This window comes from Ailuropoda melanoleuca, chromosome 11 (genome assembly GCF_002007445.2).
Source record: "Ailuropoda melanoleuca isolate Jingjing chromosome 11, ASM200744v2, whole genome shotgun sequence".
Classification (NCBI taxonomy): Eukaryota; Metazoa; Chordata; class Mammalia; order Carnivora; family Ursidae; genus Ailuropoda; species Ailuropoda melanoleuca.
In genome coordinates this window covers 108,589,290-108,613,447 of record NC_048228.1, presented here as the reverse complement: position 1 = coordinate 108,613,447, position 24,158 = coordinate 108,589,290, and the positions used below count along the sequence as shown (strand labels likewise).

Here is a 24,158-nt window from a genome sequence, read left to right as displayed (position 1 = left end):
ACTGGGACCGAACATAGCCCTGCCCGTAGTCCCAAACCTTGTGATTAACAGAGGTGCGTCTGCACGAGATGGAGCGGGAGCCCCTGCTCGCTGGCGAGCACGTCTCGGAGGCCCGCGGGGTGGAGCACAGGGAAGACCCAGGCACACGGGACCAGCCTTTATTCAGTGCACAGCATCTCCCTGCCTCGTCTGCGGAACTCTTTATTTTTTGAACTTTTTCCTCTTTAGAGCCTTCCATTCGCCTTCTTGTGTGGCCAGGCTGTTAAAAAGCTGCTTCACTTTTCGCTTTCTTTCCGCATCCCTTAAAGAAAAAAAACCCGTTTTTACATTAGTTTTTGCCCTTTTCCCTATGTGACCCGCTAGTCTAGTATGCGGGCCAACGCACACGGGGCGGCCGGGACCCACTGCCGGCGGTCACTCACGGGGACCCGGCCTGACCCGCCAGCAGCCCTGGCCACCGCTCACCGTTCCAGGGTCTCCGAGAGCTGCATCCGAGCCAGGAACTGGTTGTCCCTGCGGATCTCCCGGACGGCTCCTTTAAATTCACGCTTGTGTTTGTGGATCAGTCTCCTCCTCTCCTGCTCCTCCTTGCTGCTCCCCTGCTTCCTCCCGAACTCAAGGCTGAGGGGGAAGCCAGCGTCAGAGCTCTAGCCCACCCGCCTCCCCGCCCCCCGGACACCGGCCGATGTGGGGACGCGAGGCTGACACGCACACTCTGACCAGCCGGGGGGTGAAGAGCTTCAGCGGCACCGGCTTGCTCTTCTCACAGATCAGCGGCCGGCAGCGCTGCTCCTGCTTTTCCATGTCGGCCAACGTGCTCCGGCACAGCTCCTGAAACGTGGGGGGGATGCTGAGGACGCGGCAGGGCCGCCCGTGAGGGGACAGACCCGCCCGCTGCCCCTCTGGGTCCGCGGCCTCCCCTGCTAAAAGGGGGTGGAGCCGAGGCCCGGCTGTGAGAGAGCCCTGCCGCCATGCAGATGGGTGGGGGGGCCTGTGCACAGGGGTACAGCTCATACCCTCGCGCACACTTCCCGCTGGCCCGATGACAGACGCCTGAGACCCTTCTAGAAGGCTCCGTGGGCACTCAGGAGTGCTTTGGCATCCAGCAGACACCGTGCAATCTCCTTCCCCAGAGAAACTTGTTACAAAGGACACGAGTGACCCATCTCTATGGACACACATGGGAGAACCCTCACTGGACCCTGGCTGGCCAGGGGGACCACACCATAGGCACCGAGCAAGACCCCGTCCAGGAGAACGGTTACTTCTTTGCTATCCCACTGCCGTCATTTCCCATGGGCATTTCTAGAACTGCCACCTCAAACCAAGCTTGCCCACTAACTGCTCCCTGACCACGGAGGTGGCCGAGCCCCTGCAGAGGGCCCCGAGGGGGGAGGCCTCACCTGGAGCTCCAGGGGGTGACGGTGGTCAGCCAGGTGCTCCGTCAGCAGGGCTCCAAGCGGCCTCACGATGTCATGGAAGGACGGCAGTGAGCCATAGAGCAGCACACAGCGCTTCACCAGAGCCAGACAGACGGCCAGGCAGGACAGTCTGCAAGGGGGCGACACCCAGCTTCAGGCCCAGAGGCAGACAGACGGCCAGGCAGGACAGTCTGCAAGGGGGTGACACCCAGCTTCAGGCCCAGAGGCAGGAAGGGGACCAGCTCGTTTCATTCGGTCACTGCCAGTCAATCCTCTAAGCAAAAATTAAAATCTCCAACACACGGCTCTGAAAAACCCAACACGGGCCAGAGTCCACCCGCAGTGTGGTGTCGGGCAGGACAGATGCCCCGTGTCCCTGAGCAGAGAGGGTCACTGTGGGAAATGCAGCAGCAACTTGAAAATGAGTGGCTCCACTTTAGTTTTTAAATTACTATTTGCAAAATCAAGCAGATGTTATCTTGAGAAATAACACACATATTCTGGGAAAGATTTTCTTTCTTTTTTTCACGGACCTGACCAGACAATTCCCAGGGAAGACATACAGACGGCCAGGAAGCACGTGGCCAGACGCCAGCATCACTCTTCTTCAGGGAAATGCAAACCGAAACCGCACGGAGTTAAGACCTCAGACCCATGAGAATGGCTACTATTAAAAAAACAAAACTAAATACCAAATGCTGGGAGGACGTGGAGCAACTGGCAGGATGCCAAGTAACATGGGGTGGAAAACAGTGTGCGGAGAGCTCCAAAAAATGAAACGCAGAACTCCCACAGACCCAGCAATTCCACATCTGGGTTTGTACCCAAAAGAATTAAAAGAAGGGCCTCGAAGAGACGTCGGCACCCCCATGTTCACGGCAGCACTATGCACGGCAGCTAAGACAGAAGCAGCCAAGTGTCCGTGGGCGGACGGACGGACGGACGAACAAAACGTGGTCCATCCACACAATGGAATGTTATCCAGCCTTAAACAGGAAGGAGACTCTGCCACCTGCCACCACGTGGACGAACCTGGAGGACACCGTGCTATAAAGTGAAATACACCAGCCATGAGCTACTGTGATCCCACTTCTAGGAGGTCCCTAGAGGAGCCAGATGCTGGAGACAGAAGGCAGACGGGGGCACCAGAGGCCACGGAGTGTGTGTGTGATGGGTACACAATTTGTCTTACGAATGAGGACTTCTGGGGTGAACGGTGGTGGTGGCCGCACCAGGGTGTAAATGTCCTGTTGTGTGTTTTACCACAACGAAAAAATATTTCAAATAGTCCATAATTAAAAAAACCCAGAGAACCAAAGGCTTCTGACAAAAAGCCCAGCCCTCCTGTGGGCTGAATTTGCATGCCCCCAAATTCACATGCTGAAACCCAGTCCCCAGTGTGATGCTGTCTGGAGGGGAGTCCTCTGACCCACGAACAGGGGCTGTTTCCTGCACTCCGGGCTTCCGCAACAGCGTCCGCGATATCTTGTAGTCTCAATTATCTTTCCCTCCTTTGTTTTTAATTCCCATGGTTTGTTCTTTTTGACGCTGTTGTAAATAGAATTTTCTAATTTCCTTTTCAATTGCTCACCGTGTACAGAAATGCAGCTGATTTCCTGCTGACTGTATGACACCGCTGCACGGAGTCGGCTTATTAGCTCTAGCACCTTCTCGCAGAGGATTCCCCTGTGTAAGATTGTACCATCTGCGTCCTCACGGCCCCAGGCCGGCCCGACACCAAGCACGCCCTCCCTGGTGCCCCAGGCCCACCTACCTGGTGTGGTTGGCCTCCGTCTTAGTCTGGGCCTTCAGTCCGCCTGCCCAGCGGAGGGACAGGCCTCGCCTCTGCCACGTGGCTATGTCCGCTTCGTCAGAAACCAAGAGCAACTCCGAGTTCTTCCCAGATGCTCTGAAAGGGTGCACCAGAGTGTAACCTGAAGTCCAAGCGAGACAAGGACAGAGGCGGCCTCAGCATCACAGGCTCACGGGGCAGCCTCTGCTTGGTGAGGCCGTTAGGAGAGTCATTTCGGGCACACGCAGCCTGTGTTCACCACACAGAGGCGGGGTTACAGTGTCCGCAGGGGTGACTGAGGGAACAGCCCAGGTCCCTGACCTCATGGGGGAGACAGGCAGTACACAACACCCAAAAGACGGAGCGAACGAGACGGAGTATCAGAGAGAGACACGGTGGACCAGAGATGCAGGGCAGGAGAGTGGGGGGGGGGGACGGCAGGAGCAGGTGGTACAGGGAACCCGGTCAGAGAGTCCTGTCCCAGAGGACGAACGCCAGCAGAGGGAACTTAACCCCGTCACCACCCGGAAGAGCAATCGAGGCAGCGGGCACAGCAAAGCAAGCAGTGGCAGGGCGAGGGGACAGGGGCCTGCTGCTTGACCGTTGCCTGCCCCCACTGCAGTGTCCACTCCGCCTCGAGCTGTGGCCACCTCCTGACAGGTCCCCCGGGTGTGACTGCGCCTCTCCAGGTCCATGCCGCACGCACAGGAGCATGCGGCAGGGCGTCAGTGCAGTCCGGGCGCAGCTAAAGCGGCCCGCGGGGGCTTCGGCTATGAGTCACGAGGGGAAAGCAGGACAGACAGTGTGTCTAGGATCCTGAATGGAGGAGCTGCTGGGACTGAAAGTGCCACCTCCCCGGCCCAGCACTGGTGAGGCGCTCCGCACAACAGGCATTACGGTCTCCATGGTGGCCTTAGATCGCGGATACGACATGCGATCGATCGGGGCAGGAAAGGCGATCCGAGGGACACAGAGTAAGGGGCGGAGACCGGGTGGCACCTTGACAACCTGAGAGGGGAGCAGTGAGCGGTCAGCATCTCAGGCGCAGTGGGAGGGGGCGGGGGAGCTCAGACCAGCACAATCTAGAAGGTCAACAGACGCTAGAACTCTTCTCGTTACAACGAGGCTTCTGACAGTCACTCCTCCCAAAGTTCCCGGCCCTCTCGAAACTACATAGACAGGGCTGGGTGCCAGAAACACAACGGGGGCCACGCAGAGGGAGCGCCAAGCGTCCTTGTGGCCCAGGAAAGTAAGAAAAGGTCTATCTTAATGACATATTCCTCTAACCCCAAATGTTAAAATGTTATTTCGACACAAAATCAACGTAAAAGAACTGTTTCGTGTATTTTTGACAGGAAATCTAGGTCATCTGGGGTAGACGCCACCGCTGGGACTCGCCGCGTGTGTCCGCTGGCGGCCGAGGTGGTGGGAACAGTAGGGCCCCGGTTCCCTCGGGTGCAGGGCCGTCCACACAGCCGCACACAGGAGAGGCCGCTGCTCTGGACGGCGGGGCTTCAGGCGTCTCACCTTTCCACGTCCCATACTCTCTACAAGGAGCACGAACGACTTTTTGAAGAACGCGAAGATAGAACATACCTGAGAAAGCTCCGTCAGACCGACTCACCTTGGCCGTGCTTGTTTGGAGCTGCGAGGTAAAGGATCCCAAGGAGGAAGTTAATGAGCTCAGGGATGAACCTCCGAGACAGAGACACGTAATCCAGGAACACGCAGCACACAAACAGGCCCTTCACCACGTCTTGGAGAGACAGGACGCGGCACTGGCACACGAGCACAGGCGGGGGTCAGTGGTCAGGAAGAAGGTTCCGGAAGGCTGCATTAGCTACACAAGCTGGCGCCCCAGCTGAGGTCTGTGGCCCCGAGCCGCCCCCGCACAGAGGAAGCACCGCCCCTCGCCACAGCGTGGTCGGCGGGGTGAAAGCAGGTGAGGCGCGTGGCCGGCCCGAACGCTCTGCCCCTTCCGAGACGACCCAGGCGCGCAAGGACCGCCGCGGAGTGTGCACCAGACCGGAGTGGAAAACGCGACTATTCAGACTTTTTAAGCCAAAAGGGAAACAGAGCCCACGTCAGACTCGACGGGCTCTTTTTTGGTGTCACGCCCTCCGTAACCTCGTCTGGGGCCATTTCTGGGGTCGTCTTCGCACGCCCCTCTCCGTGAGCCTTTCCTGGGCTTGGCCCCGAGCGGCGACGCCGCACAGCCTCGCCCGGCCGCCCCGGCCACGCGCGCCAGCGAGCACGTACCTTGGTGAGCAGCTGGCTCATGCACACCAGCGCGGGGGTCACCACGGGGTGCCGGAGGTCGGAGGCTGGGAACAGCAGCCCGGCGATTTTCAAATAAACGAGCTGCAAGGGGGCGCCGCGACACATGTTAGAGAAAGCGGTGTGTCGTTTGACCACAGCCCTTCCTACCGCCCGAGGCAAAGCAGGTCTTGGCCCTCCCGGCGAGGGGCCGCAGCGCTGCCTGCCAGCACGCGCACACACACAAGCACGCACACACCCCAGAACGGCTCACCGCCGTGCGTTCCTCTCAGACATGGAAACGGCCTGGGCGCCACTCACAGGGTGAAGCGCGGATTAAAGCTACGACAGACCGCTGTTTACTTTTCCGATGAGACAAGAGAAGCCGGGCAGCTGGCGGGGCTACTGGGAAGGCCAAGGGCGCAGGGCGGCGTGGACACGTGTTGGACGGAGAGGAAGGACGTGCTCCCTCCAGAGCCACGTGTGGCACCCGCCCACTGCACACGCTCCGCTTGGCCCCAAGACGCCACACGTGAGCCGTGGCTCTGGCCGCACACCCGGACGACAAGCAAGGCTACACGCAGTGATGGCAGGAGTGCTGGCTTAGAGGACGACACTCTCTGGGGACCCCCCGCCCACAGGCTCCCCACCCAGGAGGCACTAGAAAGGCTGCTTCACTAAAGCAGGAAAGCGTCCCTGCGCCCCGCTCTGTACGATCTGCACACCCTCCATCTAGTCCGAAGGCACCAAGAAACCCTCCTGAACCCCCAGAACGGGACTGCTCTGAACACGCCAGGCACCCCCAGAGCCCCACTTCATCCTTCCTGCTCCCGGCAGGGGCTCTAGTATCAGCCACAAGACCTGCTGGAAACCCTTCCGCAGGGCCCCCCACGCCACCCCGACTGGGACCCCAGGGAACACAGGCACAGGGAGGCAGACAGGAAAGGAGAGCCCGTGCGGCTCCCCGCACCCAGCCCGCTCCTCCTCGCTTGGCCAGCATGGACTATGAGTGTCTGCTTCGGAAGCAGTGGTGACGGTGATGGCCCCTGTGTACCGACTGCTGTGTCCAGGCCGTGGCACTGTTGTGAATCCTCACGGGAGGCGTTACTACAACCCCCAGCCGCTGACGGCTCATCTAAGAAACTGGGATGGGGCCTGTCTCCTGTCTCTGCACCAGCGCTCTGCGGGGACACAGGCCACCCATTGGCGGGGAAGCAGGGAAGTGTCTGCCGAGGGCTGAGGCTCACAAAAGAAGGCAAGTCACCAGCAGTGGCTCACGGACACTGGCACAGATCCCACTCTGGAGGGGGCCACTAAAACCAGGAACACAGACCCTATGTTTTTAAGTTTCTGTTAATCACTGTTTTTCATTTCCACAGAAATCCTACAACATGGCACAGACTGAGGAAGGATTTCTTCGAGGTGGCCCGTGGCCGCCATGGAGCTGTTAGAGCTGTAAGGGGCGCTCAGGTGTCTCCGTGGGGCCACCGCTGAGCCGGCACGCGGGCTTGGTCCTTCCCAACACAGACTTGTTCTGTCTGCCCTAAAGCCTCTTCGCCACGAAGGCTGTGAACGACCCCAATCACATGGAAACCAGAACTCCCTCTTTTGTGAAACACATTTTAGTTCCTTGTCCACGGGTAAACAATCCTTCCCACCTCATGCCAGTCTGTTCTCCGGCTCAGTCTGAAAGCTCTAGGGCATGGTGAACCTGCCAAACCATGCACATTCCACTTGGCCAGCCCTCTGGCCGGCCGACAGCACTGGCCCTCCGTGCCTGAGACCAAGCCCCTGCTCACCACGTCCAGGCCCGGAAACGCCGCCCGGCCTCTGGCCTCAATGGACCCTTCCATCTCGTGCATGGCATCTCGCAGGACAAATTTTATGGAGTTGCTTGCGGAGTCTGGAAACATCTGGCAAAGATTATATAACTGCCTGTTAATCAGAAACACAGGTCAGGGGAAAATGACTTCAGACGACGAAATCAGAAAGCAAGCCCCAAACCTCTCATTCACCATGCTCCTGTGATGTCACCTGCTGGCTGAGCAAGTTAGCATGGAGGCCCCTGGATGAGCCCACTCTTCCTCTTACTGGTCTGGTTGCCCTTCTCAGTGATCCAGATAATTCTTCTACTAGTGTTCGTTTTATAACAACCTGTACGTGCTTTCGCATCTCCTAGAAAGTCGCACCTTCTCAGTAGCAATGGCAGAAGCATAACTCCCTAACAAGCACATTCTCTGAACCAGACTTGGTGGACGGTTCCAAGGTGCCACCCACAGGAATTCACTGGATCCTCACAGCGCCACGGTACTGGCAGAAGGTGGCACGGGGACGTGGGGCGCACAGTGTGTGGCTGGCCCCAGACAGACCCCTACCAGCTCCTGGTGCTCACACCCTCCCTCCACCACATCTCCCTCCAGCCAACCCGGGGCCAGGAGCCACTCTCATCTCTGCTTTCACGGGGGTCCTAGTACAGCGAAGGCTCAGCCATCCCTGGACAGGGCGGGAACGGGAAGGCCAGGAGGCCTGGCCTCCCTGATGCAGCACCAGCCTGTAGGGTTCCACCAAAGCATGGACCTGGAGCGGGCGGGTTTCTAGGTGACACCAGGACAGTCTACCATGTGTCCCAAACCCCTCAGCCCGTCCAAGCAGACCTTGAAGTTTCATTGGTCAATGAAAGACAAAATAAGCCTCCAAACAGCATGAACAGGTATGAAGTGTTCATCTGGCTTAAAGTCAACTTGCTTGTGGTGCACAGGTGTCCGTCTCCAGGGTGACGGGAGCAGCGTGCTAACAACCACGTGGAGGGGGCCATCGTCTCTGAAATCCCCGTGGCTGGTGTATGCCACGGGGCCGTTTACAAGGTCCACCTTACTAACTCTGAGACGTAGTTTTATGACTGTAACCAGGAAAAGAGCTGTTCAAGTCTGCCCTGCACTGCAGTGAACCCACCGTCGTTACTTACACAACCAACTTATCGATTACTCGGAGGTCTGGTGGGTCATCTGTAGCCAAGTCTCCAACGTACTCCAAAAGGAAGCCAAACAGTTTCTGCAGGAACACGGATCGGGAACAGAGCTCAGCACCGACCCCCAGAATAAAACCACAGGCACACAAGGCGCCATCCCCTACATGCCGACTAACATGTGTGCACATGCGCCTCCGGGCCCCTGACGGGAGCGCCTTGCAAAGGGCAGGCCCAGGAGCTGGCCCTGCACCAGGAGGCGTGTGCTCCTGCAGGACAGCAGCCGGCACCCAGGACTCCAGACAAACCGAGAACGCGCCCATCCCTGCGCCTCGTTCGTGAGCGGGCGACACTTGCTGAGAAGAAAAGGCACGTTCCAAGTGCTGGTCTCCGGAGCCGAAGGGCTGGTGCTCCCGCTTGAGGCCCGGGGAGCCGGGGCCTCGGTCTCCCCCCACCTGCGAGCGGAGGGCAACAGCGCCTCCTCCGGGCCGTGACAGGGTCCACGCAGAGCACTCGCAGCCACAGGGGGCCGAGACACATGCCCCGCGCGACGCAGACGGGGTGGGGGCCGCCCTGACACCCGCGACGCGCAGCACGTACTTCCAGCTTTGCTTTGTTTCCCACGGCCAGACTCGGATGGTTGCACGTCTGAATTCTCTCCACTACCGCAAGCTGCTCCTCCATCGTTTTCGCTGATAATAAAGATTTCAGTTCCTCGTAGGACTCAGGGGCTGCCAAAAACGCAGAACGCTCCGCGGTTAACATTTAGAAAGAGAATCACGTTTCTGATAACAGAGTACTTAAAAACAAAATAAAACAGGGGTGACGTTACTTCACGAAGGGATGATTTCGCGTGTATTTTACAGACACGCTTTACCTCCCACCATGAGCACCGCCTGTGGATCTAACGTGTGCTGGCGTGTCCTGGGGGCGAGGTGTGGCAGGACAGGCTACTGATCAGTGACCAGGCAGCAGGTGCGGGGTTTAATGTGCACAGTGGCTCAGAATGAGCTGGAAGGAGCCACGTGGCAGAGTGCTATCACCACGCCAGACTCCCACTGATCACACGCCACGCCCGTGGGAGCCAGCCTCTGCAAGTGACCGTAAGTCACAGGACACTTCAGGACTACTCGCTAGAACTGGAGGATTCTTCTCCGCACACCAGACCACACGACACACGTTTGCTGTAAGGGGATATGTGGCCAAACGAGTGTCCAGGTCGGCACACAGGAAGCCCCCACACAAGTGACTCCCCATCTCCCGGGCCCGGCCCCAGCTCTCTGTGGCAGCCACGTTTCCATCACCGGCCACGGAAAAAGCACAATGACCTTCCGTGGAAAGATGTGTGCTGTCCTCATCCTTCAGGCAGCCCATGAAACTGTCTGTAGTCACACCACAGAGGCTTGCTAACACTGACCAGACACCGCAGAGCAGGACCGTGCCCATTATGAGCCCAGACGTTTTGGGCGGGCACGTGTCCACATGCCCAGAAGCGCACCCTTGGTCCCCACTCCACAGATGTGGCCCTAGTGAGGCAGACTTGTTGCCAGGTCACAGAGGTCATTCCAACACATAAGAAAACCCAGTGTCTGCCTACCTGCAAATGTATAGGGCAGCTCAGTCCTAGTAGCTCCGCGAGCTCTGTGACCACTTGTCATTCTTTTCCCCGGGGCCTGCTGCGGCTCTCTGTCTGGCCGCCCACAGTCCTCGCTCTCCGTGTCCGATTCCAGGTCTGAGTGCCCATCGGGGTCACTGCTGTCCTCTGGGTCCTCACTCAGGTCTTCGCCCTGTTCCTCTTCGCTCTCGCCGTCACTGGCTTCTCCGCTCTGCTCTTCCCCGATGCTCATCTTTCCATCCTGGAGAATGGGGGACCACAGGTCTCAGTGCCCCAGAAACACCCTGTGACTACGTCGAACGCTGCACACTTAAGGAACACAAGCGCCGAGTGCCGTCCTCCGCACCGGCTCCGTGCCCTGCCTCAGCGTGCTCTGGGGCCTCAGGGCCAACAGGCCAGGGAACAGCTTCCCAATGCCTGCCGCCGGGGCTCCGGGCCAGGCTCTGCCACGGAGCAGCAGGGACCTAAGGTGTGGAAGGTGCCCCGGTATCAACGGGCTCCAGCGGCTGTGTCTGCGGCCTCCCGCCACTGACTCTGGGGCTGCGAAACGGTGAGTCAGCAGGGGCTTTCTGACATTTGGGCTGCACGTGGAGGCTCTGGGACCTTAACACCTGGGGGTAACCCCTGACTACACTCTCCCACCAAATACCCCAGTGTTCTGTGAGCGCCTAGCACCTCGGATACTCTTCTGCTCAACACACCTGGCCTCCTGCCCTGAAACCAGGCTGACTCACTCCGAAGGGGCAAGGGTGTAGACCTTACAGAGTTTTAGAAACTCAATTGTTGTACTGGTTCCTCAGCAGCAGTGCCGGGCCTGCAGAGAACCACACGCTAGGAGCGGAAAAAGCTGAAGCTGGCGAGCGAGGACACAGCACAAGGCTGGTGTGCCCTCTCCAGGCAGCCTGCCCGCAGGCACGGGATCGGACTCACCACGCGCTCCCCGACGCAGAGCACATGGGTGGTTTTAGACATTCACACTTTCCATTTGGGATGAACCTGAGACACCAGAAACCGTGCTTTGGAATTCAGGGAGCAAGCACGCCAGCGAAGGCAAACCCCTTACCGTGTAGGAAAGCAAGCGCCTGTCGTCTCTGTCCAGAACGAAGCCGTCATTTAAGTCGTCTGCGGACAGGTGTTTTGGTTTTCTAGCATCGCCGCCCTCGTCCTCGCCGCGCATCCTCCGCAGTCTCTCAGCCTGGGCGGGAAGGAGGTGTGTTGCGGGAAGCACACTGGCCCTGCCCTCCCGCGGGCTGCGGTCCCAGACCCGGGGCTCCGCGCCCACTTTCTGCCTAGCGCGCGGGCCCCAGGGAAGCGTCACATGTGACACCTCCCACCGCACACCAATGGAAACTAAAACCACGGCACAAGTGCGGTCTTGTCACCAGGAAGGCAAGCCCATTGTTCCAAGGTCTTTCTGGCCGAGCTGTGCAGACTCCGCTCCCCGCTGCGCAGTGACAGGAGAGGGCAGGCACGGCATGGGGGGGACAGGTCCGTGCAGCTGAGGCCTCAAGGGGGCCCAACTGCGAGGCTGTCTGCACACAGGCCTCGAGTCAGGGAAGAGGCCCAGGTGGGGCTGGACCAAAGGGCCAGATACAGTGCCAACGTTCATTTTTGTTTTAATATAATGAAATTTTAAAAGCCTTTTTTAAGGCACAGAAAATGAGTTGGGAGGCAGAGTGCACGACACTGTTGGCAGCTACTTTGAGGTAAAGGGATTAGAACAAACATTCATTGTTTGGTACATTTGGGGTATCATCTGCATTTTTCTTACTTTTATAATCAAAAAAAGGAACTTACAGTAAAAGACATGTAAACTTTAAATAGTCTATGAAAATTTCCTTGTTAAAACACCACACCTGCAGCCAACCTCACAAAACGGAGAAGAAAGGCCTCAAACCCAGATCCTGCACAGCCCCCGAGAGGAGCTGGGCCCTGTGGCACTGTCGCGGTCGCACGCGCACCTCCAGCTTCTGGAGCCGTTCCTGCTCTTCCTTCGCCAGCTCCTCTACCGTCTTTATCCTGTTGGAGGGCTGGGCCTTCATTTCAAAGCCCAGCTCACGGACCATCACGTCATATGCGTCAGGCTAGGGCAGAAATAAGAAACTTTACACTTTCAGGTTTTTTTTTTTAAACGATCTGTGCAGGCAGCTTCCTGCCTATCCAGTCATGTCTGGACAGCACGAAGGAGGGAGCCAAACAGTATCCAAATCTTCCATCTTGAAAGAAAACGGTTCTCATCACACGGGATTTTTCACGCCTGGGAAATTCTTCTCAAAACATACCTGCTTTCACAAAGCTGAACGCTGCTCATTAGGCATGAAGCCCACAAAACGGGCTGGGGTAAAGGTGGCAGCAACAGTGTCAGTGGCCCACAAAGGTGGAAGGCTGGCCACGTGACGTGGCCATCTGGTGAAATCCTAGATACTTCCTAGAAGCCAGACACACAGGAATACAGCTTTTCCAACAATTTAGACTAAAAAGGATATGGTAGGAGCCACACACTGTTTGGAAGGAAACCTCAGCAACCGCGTATATAGACGTGCAGACGTGCAACAGGAAAGGTCAAATGCCATCTGAAGAAGGCCTTCCGTCAAAGGACTTCTCATACCAGAAACAACCATTTTCTTTAGTTTAATTATCCAGGAGTAGAGACTGAAGTCTCTTTCTGTCTAGCTCTCCACGGACACCACACGTATCCGAAAACTCACAAGAGTTCACTGGAAGACACAGGAACTAAGAGAACAGGAGGACGGCTGTCCACATCAAGGAACAGGCCGGAAGGGACGCTGGCCTCCACCATTTCCCCACAGAAAGGTGCAGTCAACTCGATACCCACCTTGGGCTTCTCCGTCTTATCCCTGTTCTCAGACTTGGGAGCTCTGTGTGTCAGGAGAGTCTGGATTTCTTTCCAGTCTTGATCCAGCTTCTCTGTGAGCTCCAGGGCACCTTCCCGTTGTGCCTGTCTCTCCCTCTGCAGAGACAGAGCAGACGTGACGCACGCCACCAGCGTGGAGTTGTGAGCGAGCAGCCACACTCGCCAGTCAACACGTCACATAGCGGGAGAACAGAGACACCCCAGAACGCGAAGCTACAAAATCTCACCACACAGCACTAAGTCCGGCTGTCGGCTGTTACCTAGATGCTCCGAGCAGTGCGCCGGTAGTGAAGACGGCGATACATGTCAACACACAAAACCAACCAACCAGAAACACCCCCAGCCCCCCAAACGCAACAGACCACGAGAAGTATATGCAAGATGAGACTTAAAATATTCCTATTCAAAAGGAATGCTTCTATTAATTCACAGGAAATCTTAAATACAGCCTAAACACATACAAGGGGAAAAAAGCCCCAGAGTTGTTTTGGCCCACAAAGGTGGATGGCTGGCCACGTGACGGCCGTCTGGTGAAATCCTAGATACTTCCTAGAAGCCGGCCACGCAGGAACGCAGCTGTTTTGGTGAGGGTCCTGGGGCGGAGCGCCACGAGTGCCAACACACCTTCTCCTGCTTGGACTTTGCAATGAGCTCTTCGATGAGTTCTCTGCGTGACCTCGGCTTCTCCCCCTCCTCTCCTTGCTGCTGCGGGGTCTTCTTATGAAGGAGCCCGCCACCGCCTCCGAAATGGGCGGCCGTCAGCTCGGCTGGGGACAAAGAGCAGAAGAGGCGTCTGTGGAGCTGGTGCTGGTGGCTCCGGCCCTGGGCTGCCAACGGTCATCCGAGTGCAGACTTGAGAACCAGCTCCATACTCAAGAAAAAATTCTCCCGCACCGGAGCTGCACGAGACCACAGGTGCAGTGGCCCTTAAGAAATCCCCAGGACGAACCACCCCGAGAAAACCCAGAGCCATAAAATACCACCTGACCGAGACCCAACACCTGGAAACACCAAGGATCTACTTGCTAATTGCGTTTGAATCTCATGAACGATCTGCAAACGCGGTTAAACAGGCTGGATTCTGAGTCTCAGGACGGAGAGTCCAGGATGAGGCCACGTGAGAACCCGCATCCTTCAGGCCTCCCCGGGCAGGGACTCGGAGGCTGAAAGGTCCTGAGGGCAGGAACCTGCGCCAGCGCCAAGAGCCCGTGGCATTCAGCCAGGCCCAGTTACCGCGGCAGAAGAGAGAAAACACTGTGGGAATCATCAACTTGGGAATGGACAGAAACCTTAAAAAACCCGGTATCTCAGATGAGACAATGGAGGGTTACATGGGGAGCAAAACCCCCAAATCTCCTGCCAGTAACAGAAACAGAACATTCGGGCTGCTTTCCCACAGCGGGGCCCACAGCCCTCGCCCCGTTCCCTGCCACACTGCACAGGCGGGTGTGTGTGCAGGAAGGAGAGGCCGGTGGATTGAACCACCGACTCCAGCCAGGCTCTCGAGGCCGCCTGGCAGTGAGTCTCCAGGGCCGGGGGCGCTCCACTCCTGCCCGCTCTTAGCTGAGGGAACTAGAAGCCTTGCCCCCCGCAGCCCTCCAGAGCAGCCCTGGGGCTCAAGTGGCTGGACCGTCCCTTCCCAGCTACTCAAGGAAATGGCCTAAGCAACTCAACTGCCTTTGCCCCAATGAGCTTTTCTCATTCTACTGGGTCATTATCGGATTTCTCTCCTGCTGAAGACTCCTGACCACCCTCTCCCCCCACGCCCCACAGCTCCTGGAACCCCGCCTTCAGCCCTGACTCTCCCCAACTCTTCCATCACTTCCCTTGGCTTCCTGCCTCCCCTCAGGGGTGGATTCACCAATTCTCACAGCTCCTACTGCCAGCAGCTCGGCCCCCTTACCACTCCTTTCTGGAAAGGCTCACTCTACGTGGCTTGCCCCCGAGCTCCAGGACCCAGCAGCGGCCCCTGATGCCCCACGTGCTCTTTGCCTCCCATCTCTAAGGCTGCAGCTCCCGGGACTCGAGGCCTCCCCCAGATGTCTGGCAGCATTTCGAACTGCCCAAAGCCGGCGTATGTCACGGTGTAGCCCGTCTCAGTGACTGGCAGTCCTAGGTTGGCAGGTGCTCCCGCTGAAACCCTGGGAAACCTGATCCCTCGCACACCTCCATCACAATGAGGTAAGAGCTACCTGACAAGATCGACCTTTATGACAAACCTGTCCTACTCTGGGAAGGACACCACATCACGCACCCAGACAAAACACAACATGTTTCCCAAGGACTCATTTATAAAGTTATAACAAATACACGTATGTTCAAAAGAGCTTTTCTTTTCTAAGTTACCTACCTCATAACGAGAATCAAAGGATGCCAGGAAATCTCTAATGAACCGTTGAGCCCCCAAGACCCAACACTGGGAACACATGGAACCCAACTTCTCACCTAGTCACCTAAGCATCACAGCCTCTTGTGCCAATAAGGCCGAGGCCACTCACCCTGCGAAGACCAGGTTGTCAGCACGAAGGTACCAAGTGCTTACCTTCATCACAGAGAGTTAGGACCACGTAAGGGACCACGTTTAACAGGCAAGCATGCACGAAAAGTCTCAATGACGAACCGTGCAAAGAAAAGGCACAGAAAACGAAACTAGCAGACTGTCCCCTTGCTCCCAGCCCTTACCACCTTACCAGACAGCGTTCCGCGTTCCTCAGTGTCGCTGTCACTATCAACAATGTCATCATGCTTCTCGATGTCTGCCAGCGACCGGCCGTAATGAGTTAATTCTTCACCCTCATTTAGGTTGTAGATGCTTCTTTTCTCATGTTGCCGCTGACAGAAGGAAAAAAAAATCAGTTTCCTAAAATTTCCAATCCATTCAACAGCAAAACCCAGTTATTTTTCCACTATTTGTATAATGTAACAACGCAGCCCAAGCACCTCAGGTTTTCTGGGTCATCTGAGCAACGATCCAGAGATAAACGGAACCCATGGGGGGTAAACGAATCAGTGGGCCAGCCTGAGCCCCTGGTGGATCACACCGATGTCCCACAGCCGACCGGCTCTCCAGCCGACCGAGCCACGGGACGCACTCCAGTCAAGAGCACGGCTGCGTCCGCACTGCCGTGTCCTCAAGTCAGGGTACTTTTCCACCCGGCTCGTAGCCAGACAAGGCACAGCACTCGCCACCGTACCTCGGGGGGGAGCGCCCACACAGGGGTCAGTGAACGACGGGGCAACCGCCTCCCGGTGCTTGACTTCTGGGTAAAACTGTGGCATCAGACCCTCCTCCCATCGTCCTGCATACCTGCTGTTCCAGGGCAAACCTCTTTATCATCTTCTCCTCCGGGCTCATATTGCTACTGTATTCCCCAAAGCGCTTATCTGTGAATACGTTCGACTTATCCCGTTCCTTGTATTCCTTCAATAATGTCTGGGTGCGCTGGAAAACAGATCACAGAAAAATCTCACACGGTCCTGGCAACTCTGAGCTCCGATGGCTTGGCGATCTTGGTCCCTAAAGAGGAAATGCTCCCACAGGGGGACACGCGGTGGCTCCAGTGAATTGTAAGATGCCACTGCCACCCGGCCATTTTGGACGCCGTAGGCCACTGACACCAAGAGTCAAAAAAAGGGCTATCTACTGGCTGGAAAGACGGCTCTCAGTGACTGAGGAAGCGGGGTCACCCCCATACACAAAGGCAGAGGACTGTATCTGGAGTTTGGGGGGCTCTCTAGGGCGCGCCTTGGGACCTCCATGCCCAGTACCAGAGGTTAAAGAAAAACAGTAGCAACCAAAGGGAGCAGAATGATGAGCCCTCAGGAGTTGCTCCGCCGGGCCGAGACGCCCGAGGAGCTGAGGTCCTAGCTGAGGGGAAGGGAAACCAACAAGGAGGTGAAAAGGACACCATGCACGTCAACTACAATGTCACAACCAATTACCCAGAGGCTCTAGTAGGATCGCCTACTTTCTCTGTCACACGGATGCCTGCATTTGTATACAGTCAATCCTTGCTCCTCTTGGATTCCAGATCTGCAATCTGTCTACTTGCTAAAGGTTACTGTGACCCCAAACCACCACCCACGGCACTTTCGTGGTCATTCATGCGTGTGAAGCCTGGGAGGTGCGGTCATGAGTGTGACAGCTCGGACTCTGGGGGGCACCTAGCCTCTCTGTCCCCAGAGGCCTCCCTTGTAAGACGGAAATAGCAGTATCACCTTCCACTGGCTGTTGCTATGGGACCACAAGAATTTACGCAGGATGCCTCAGGACAGAGCTGGGCATTGCCAGGGTAATGCTGTGTGTTACACACTCAACTCCGGGTTTGGGTCTCGGCTCCCTCACTCCTGACCTGAAGAAAGTTCTGGAATGGTTCCTTGTCTCCGTGTTCTCATATGTAAACAGGGATAATACCAGTACTTCCCTCATAAGGCTGACAGTGAGGATTCAATTTACACTTCTTGATACAACGTCTATTCCACTGGGAGGGATGACAGACACGTCAACTCTGGTTATCTCACCACTTGTGTGAGAAAGGAGGACAGTGAGGCCCAGCCACCACGGGCTGGCACTGGGACCGCACCTACAGTCTCGGGGTGCACATGGGTGCTGCCCAAAGCACTGCCACTGACTGGAGCAGAAGACACATGGGACAGCACATTTACTTCTGAGGGACTGTCACTGATGAGAAGACCAGGCCAACCTTGCGACCCCGTGTGCCCTGACACACACCACACACTCTAACTGCCCTGGATGACCTGAGTCCCCTCTGGACAGCTCTGAGCTCTCCCACCCCATGCTGTGCCACACACTCCGTGACAGGGGACAACGTGCCTTCGTCCCCACCTATAACACTTTGCTCACCCTTCCGATCTCGAGTGTGACTCCCTCTATGAAGGAGTTTCTGATTTCCTGTCACACCTTCTGACTGGAGCCCCCAAAGCACCGGGGATCAGAGGAGGCACCGACAGCTGCTTCCGGGCCATTCCCCGCAGGCCTCCAGCACAGAGCATGCAGGTGAATCTGTCAGGTACCACAGGCATGAGCAACCTGCCCTATTTGGGCCGTAGGGCTTGGGAAAGTATCAGAGGTGGTGACCTGTGCTGGCCCCTGAGGGACTTGGGGGGTAAGATGGGACTTTTTGGACAAACCAAGTTGCAAGAGGCAAAGCAAGGACAATGGCTGCAGCCAGATTTTGAAGGGGTCTGAGTGACAAGCTGAGAAATTTAAGAATAGCTAGTGTTTAGACAACACTCAGTACGGGCTAAACGTGCTATTTCATCTTACGACGACCATTAGGGGAAGGTGGATATTATTATCCCCGTTCCAGAAATGAGAAAACACACTTATCTGGTGGAAACAAACGGGGCTGCTCTAGAGCGCCCCCCACCCCGGGGGCCTCATCAGCAGCACCCCCTCCCATGTAAGTTTGTCTTGTCAGCTCCTTGCAGTAAGACACTCCATTCAGTTCAAAGAAGGACTGGATAGCGCCCTGTTCGGCAGAACAAGGACAGCAGGCCCAGAAAGGTGGGGTCAAGTCTTCCCTGACCTGGATCTCCCAGCAGCTAGGACAGAGCTTCAGGCTTCAGAGACGTTCAAACCGACTGCAAGCCCAGCCGTCAGCTGAGACCCTGGAAAACGTGCAGGTCCTTTCTGTGCCCTAACTTTTCCACCCACCTTAATATTTTTTCAATAGGATACTAATGTGTCTTCCTCACACTAACGACAAACATTGTTAGGCAGAAGAACTCGTCTCAGAGGCCGCACACGGAATGCCATCTGAACGGAGCCCGAAAGGGGCAGAAAACTCTGGGACCGTAAGCACACAAGGTGGCCTTTCAGTCTCCCCGCGAGGGACACGGTGCTGTGCTTGGAAGGAGAGATGCACTTGTTCTCCCAACATCCATGACACCCCTACCCTGCGAAGAAAAGGATGCGCGGCCTCTGGACCAGAGGCTCCAAGTCTCCTCGAGGACAGGCTGGAAGAGGCGTGCACCGGCGCCCCCCGGGACTGAGGGGCAGGAGTACACGCGCGTCGCGTGTCCGCCGAGCGCCAGCTTCCCGGGCCGGCTCCCTGCAGCGCGCGCAGGGAAAATCGGGGGGACTGGCGCTCGGCACTGGACGTACGACCCCCGACCGGGCCACGCACCATCCTAACCGGACGCTGCGGGGACCCCAGGGCTCCGGCGCTCTCCGGACACCCCCCGCCCCCCCCGCAGGTCCCCGCGGCGCGGCTCCCGCCCCTTACCTTCTGCACTGCCCGCGCGCGCGACACCCCGGGCTGCCCCACGGCGTGGCGCGCCTTCCTGCCCAGCACCGGGAACTTCTGTCGGTTCACCTTCACTTCGAACGGGTTGGGGTTGGGCCTCGCGCGGCCGCCCTGCGCCCCCGCCGGGGCCCCGGGGCCCTTCCAGTGCGCCGCCGCCGGCCTGGCCTTTCCCATGGCGTACCCACCAGCTCGCGGCCCCACTCCACCAGCCGCTCGGCGCGCTTCCTCCAGAAACGCGTGCGGGCACCGGGGAGCCGCCCCGTCCTCGTCCCGCGAGAACCGAGCCGGCGAGAAGTACACGCTACCCGCAAGCAAGCCTACGCGCCTACAGGCGAGTGACTACAACTCCCAGCAGGCCACGCTCGCCCGACGCACCGCCTCCTGCCTGCGCGCGGCCCTCTGGGAGCGGTAGTGCGCCGCACCGCGCCGCGCCGCAGCCGCCTCAGGGCGCGGCGGCGAGGGGAGTGCTCGGGCTCCCTCTTCTGGGAAGCCGTTGAAGGAAGCCGGCCGCCGTGCGAGTAGGCGGAGGCGGCGGCGGGCAGCCCCGGCTGGTGAGCCCCTCTCTGAGGTGGGGCTCGGCGGAGACTCCGGGCGGCCGGGGAGCCGGGCACTGAGAAGAGAGTTGCCCGTGCCAGGCGCGAGCGATGACGAGAGCCCGGGCCCCGGCGCGGCGGCGGTGAGCGCAGAGTCCCCCGGCGACCGCACCGCCAGCTCCCCTCGCCCCAGCGACGCCCCCGGAGGCCCGGGCCTCGAGGACGAGGGCTCTCCTGGGCGGCGCCGGCGCCAGCAGCGGCCGAAGCGGCGGCGGCGNCGGAGGTGGCGGCGTCCTCTCCTCCTCCCCTGCCTCCTCGCGCCCGCGGATCCAGGCGGCGGCGGCGGCGGCGGCGGCGGCGTCTGCGGGCGGTGGAGCTTGAGAACCTCGTGGCCAACACGCTGCTGCTGAAAGCGCGCCAAGGTGGGTGCACGGCGGGCGCCCGACCCCCAGCCAGCCCAGAGCCTCCGAGGAGCCCCAGACCCTGGCCGGGAGTTCCTATCCCCGCAGAGCCCGGACCCACGGTCCGCTCGGCCTCACTCTCCGGACCGGCGGGTCAGCGAGGCGTCCGCTGCCTTGCACCCTTTTCAGCACCTCCGGACCTCAAGTACAGGTAGCCTGCGCCCTGCGCTCCTCAGTCTGAGCCTGCTGCGTAGACCTGCCGCCTCCCCGCAACGTCCAGTGCGTCAGCGCCCGGCGAGCAGGGTGCTAACCCGAGGACCGAGGACGAGGAGGCCAGACCGCCGAGCGAAGCCGGCAAGAAACGACCGTGCCTTTGTGTTCTTTAGAGGACAAAGAGGAGAAGCCTGTACACTATCCTGAGCAAGAAGCTTCCCTTAGTGTTTGTGGACTGGTATTTTAGCATAGCGTCTTGATTTTGAGGTTTGGTCTTAGGCTTTATGGTGGGTAGAGTGGAAACAAGTCAGTAAGAACTCACCCTTCCATCCGCGTGAAAGCAGCAGTTGGCCCAGCCCTTCGGTTCAGAGATCGCGGTAGAGCCCTCTGTCTCCCACGGGGATTGGAGAGCTGGCAACAGAGCTGCGCACCTGTGGTTCTTCAGCCCCTAGGCTCCTACAGAGTCGGTCCTTGTGCAGCGATCGCGATCACTGCCCACCTGAGGTGCACACTGGCCAGAACTCCGTATCCAAAGACCACGTGGAAGGGGCGTTTTGTGCGCAATGTCCCGGGCACACGTGGCTGGGAAGGGGGTGCTCTTGGGTGGCTTGGGATGCTGTTGGGAAGCATCAGTGAATTCCTCTTGTGATTGGAATAGTGAATAAGGTTCTGTGGGAGAAGTTAACCTGGAATACAGCTCTTTTCAGATCTTTGGGGTTTGTTCCCTTTTTAATCCATCCCCCTTCCCATCTGTGCCCTAGGTGTCTTTTATGAGGAAAGGTGGGATCAGAAAGTGCCTGGTTCCTCAACTCATTGGAGACTTGGGTCAGAATCATTTATCAGGAATTCTTGAAGTAACAGTGACTGGTGCAGGGAATTAGATATTCAAGTGAGGGTTTAAATGGAAGGATCCAGATTTAAGAAGTAGTGAACTTTTGTTTTCTAAAGTGTCTCATATTAAGAGTTGAGAATAGAGACCTCATCTTGAATTATTTTGAATAGAAGACTGAAGATGGGTGGGAAGAGAACGGGGTCTTATTTTTCTGTTAAGGCAGTGGGGCGACCTCAGCAGTAGGTTTCAGTGGAGCATTTGATTGTGTCTGGTGTTTCTCACTTTGAACTCCAGATCGGTCACAGAGGTGAAATGTCTTCTGTGGAAGTCGGGTCTGACCCAAGCTCAACCTGTTTTCTTTCCATTGTATCATCATCTCTGGGTGTAATGTACAAAACCGGACTATTGTATCAAGCAGATTTCCCTACAGTGCTGTAGAGATTAGAAGACGAGATAAATGTAAGTGCTAAATGCTAAATACATAAAATCAGGGGCTCCTGGCTGGCTCAGTCAGAAGAGCATGTGATTCTTGGTCTCGGGGTTGTGAGTTCGAGCCCCACGTGCGATGTAGAGATTACTTAAATAAATACAATCTTAAAAAAATAAATACATAGGGGTGCCTGGGTGGCACAGCGGTTAAGCGTCTGCCTTCGGCTCAGGGCGTGATCCAGCGTTATGGGATCGAGCCCCACATCAGGCTCTTCTGCTGTGAGCCTGCTTCTTCCTCTCCCACTCCCCCTGCTTGTGTTCCCTCTCTTGCTGGCTGTCTCTGTCAAATAAATAAAATAAAATCTTTTAGAAAAAATAAATAAATACATAAAACATGTGTTTTCTGCTGTAAAGCCTAGGACTGCAGTGATACTTTCAAAAGAGTTTTGATTTTTGTTTCCTAAAATATTAGCTCATAGTGGTGTAATTGTTATGAGGTCTGCCCCTCGTCCTCGGGGAGTGTTTACTCCTGTGTTCAGAAAGAGTCGTTATGTCTGTGTGGTTAATGCTTAGAGAAGTTAAATAGGAAATATTGGAAAGATGACTATATGCTGAGTGTTGGTTATAATTTAGGGCTGTTCTCCCAGGTTGAAACTGTTTGTTGGCGTGAGCATCTCATGCCTTATCCCCTAGGAAGTGTCTTGGACCTGTCTGTTCATGGCTAGTTCCTCATTTAGTTTCTCTGGCTCATGCATTAGAAAATTAACGTTTGAAAGGAGTGTACATAGCACAGCGGTTACATGTTGGTCTTGGGAATTACACTGTTGACTTAATATTTTGAGTGAGTCCAGTCATTTTCTTGATTTATTTCAAATAAAATCCATCTCTCTCTTTTTGTTCTCAAACAGAAGGGGTTTAAAACTGTTCCTCCTTTTCAGGAATGTTGGCAGATAATGCTGCATTGCAAAAGTTGTTTGTCACTTTGCCAGGCACACTTTAAGAAAGTAGAAAATGGGGGCGCCTGGGTGGCACAGCGGTTAAGCGTCTGCCTTCGGCTCAGGGCGTGATCCCGGCGTTATAGGATCGAGCCCCACGTCAGGCTCCTCCGCTATGAGCCTGCTTCTTCCTCTCCCACTCCCCCTGCTGTGTTCCCTCTCTCGCTGGCTGTCTCTATCTCTGTCGAGTAAATAAATAAAATCTTTAAAAAAAAAAAAAAAGAAAGTAGAAAATGATCATTCTGTTGTTGTTGTTTACAATTAGAATATTTTTCCTGTGTTATACATTTGTTAAGCAATTTGTGATCTTTCATGGCTTCAAATGATAACCTTAAATTGTTTCACATCATACTTCTGAGGAGACTTTCTCCTTATTTTCTCTCTTGGAGAAGTTGGCAGCATAAATGCAGAGAGAAGAATAAGGATATGTACATTTAGTGTGGATTTCGGTCTTCTGTGTAGTATTCCATTTGGATTTCAGACGATAGTGTGATTGGCAGTTGTTTAGCATCTGACGTATAGTTAATACACCTGGTATCATTCATGCTTTCTCTTGCTGAGGCTTCCTCCCAGGATTTTGGTTGTAAGCGGTTTCTAGAAGTAGCTTATCAATCCCTTGATTCCAGAAGTATAGTAGCTAATATTTTTGTTTCCTTCATTGCACTTCATTTGATCCCACACCCAAGGGCTACTTAATGCATTTTTGTTGTAAAAAAAAAATAAACAACTTTTGTGTTCATTTGGATATGTTCTTGTTTGCCTGGTATTCCAACCTTCTGTGCAGCGGGACCTCCTTGCTTTCTTCTTGTTCAATTCTTTTCCCCCTTCTAGAATCCAGTTTATCTTCATCTCTGTAGCTTGCTCTTATTCTTCCAGCTTGGAAGCACTCTCTGCCCTCGGGGAGTTTGGAACTTGGGTTTCAGAACAGGGTGTAGTCCCTGATTGTCCTGCTAAATTGTGATCCGTGTGTGGTCAGGGCATAAGTTTAACCTTGATTTTTTATTCCTTTTAGTGCTGGCTGGCCATATAATCAGTACTTGGTAAACAATTGGAGATTAAGGGGGTGATTTGTTATTTTGCTAAATTCAAGAAGGAGAAGGTGAAATTCATATTGAAAACTAAAGGATTGGCTGCATTTGGAGGGAATAAAGTGTGTTCCAAGTTTGCTGGAGAGCCTAATGGTTAATATGGATAGCTAACATCAGTGCAGGTTTGCTCTGTCCAGGCAGCATGCCAAATTCTTCATGGTCGTTATACCTGGCAGTCCTTTCCCTCCTCTCCTAACCTGTAAAACTGGACTGATGATAATTCTACTTCGCGGTGTTAAGAGAAATTGCATGGGGGGCGCCTGGGTGGCACAGCGGTTAAGCGTCTGCCTTCGGCTCAGGGCGTGATCCCGGCGTTATGGGATCGAGCCCCACATCGGGCTCCTTCGCTATGAGCCTGCTTCTTCCTCTCCCACTCCCCCTGCTTGTGTTCCCTCTCTCGCTGGCTCTCTATCTCTGTCAAATAAATAAATAAAATCTTTAAAAAAAAAAAAAAAGAGAATTGCATGGGATAAC

General features: G+C 56.0%; 2 protein-coding genes across 3 annotated transcripts in view; one reads left to right on the top strand and one right to left on the bottom strand.

The window, feature by feature from the left end:
* Positions 1-141: 141 nt before the first annotated feature.
* Positions 142-19,511, bottom strand: NOP14 (NOP14 nucleolar protein). Its single transcript, XM_034672193.1, has 18 exons — positions 19,173-19,511; positions 16,232-16,366; positions 15,615-15,756; positions 13,549-13,691; positions 12,886-13,020; positions 12,011-12,133; positions 11,113-11,244; positions 10,032-10,290; positions 9,035-9,165; positions 8,435-8,520; positions 7,269-7,404; positions 5,473-5,574; positions 4,838-4,991; positions 3,196-3,355; positions 1,404-1,551; positions 713-831; positions 466-621; positions 142-301 (listed from the first exon to the last, which is right to left on the bottom strand). Exons 1-18 carry the CDS (start codon positions 19,365-19,367, stop codon positions 202-204), a joined length of 2,556 nt encoding a protein of 851 aa, XP_034528084.1. The 5' UTR covers positions 19,368-19,511; the 3' UTR covers positions 142-201.
* A 500-nt stretch (positions 19,512-20,011) lies between these two features.
* The window catches only part of GRK4 (G protein-coupled receptor kinase 4), a 97,412-nt gene continuing 93,265 nt past the window's right edge, over positions 20,012-24,158 (top strand). For both annotated transcript variants that reach the window (XM_034672196.1, XM_034672195.1), the window contains exon 1: positions 20,012-20,148. The gene's annotated coding sequence lies outside the window, so the exon portion shown is untranslated. The remainder of the gene's footprint in view (positions 20,149-24,158) is intronic.

Bases quoted from the DNA above. Each gene is read 5' to 3' on its own strand.
- NOP14 (XM_034672193.1), bottom strand. From the start codon at position 19,367: ATGGGAAAGGCCAGGCCGGCGGCGGCGCACTGGAAGGGCCCCGGGGCC. The intron at 8,521-9,034 runs GTACGTGCTGCG...GTGTTCCTGCAG, and splicing joins GAAACAAAGCAAAGCTGGAA to AAACTGTTTGGCTTCCTTTT. The intron at 832-1,403 runs GTGAGGCCTCCC...CCCACGTTTCAG, and splicing joins GTCACCCCCTGGAGCTCCAG to GAGCTGTGCCGGAGCACGTT.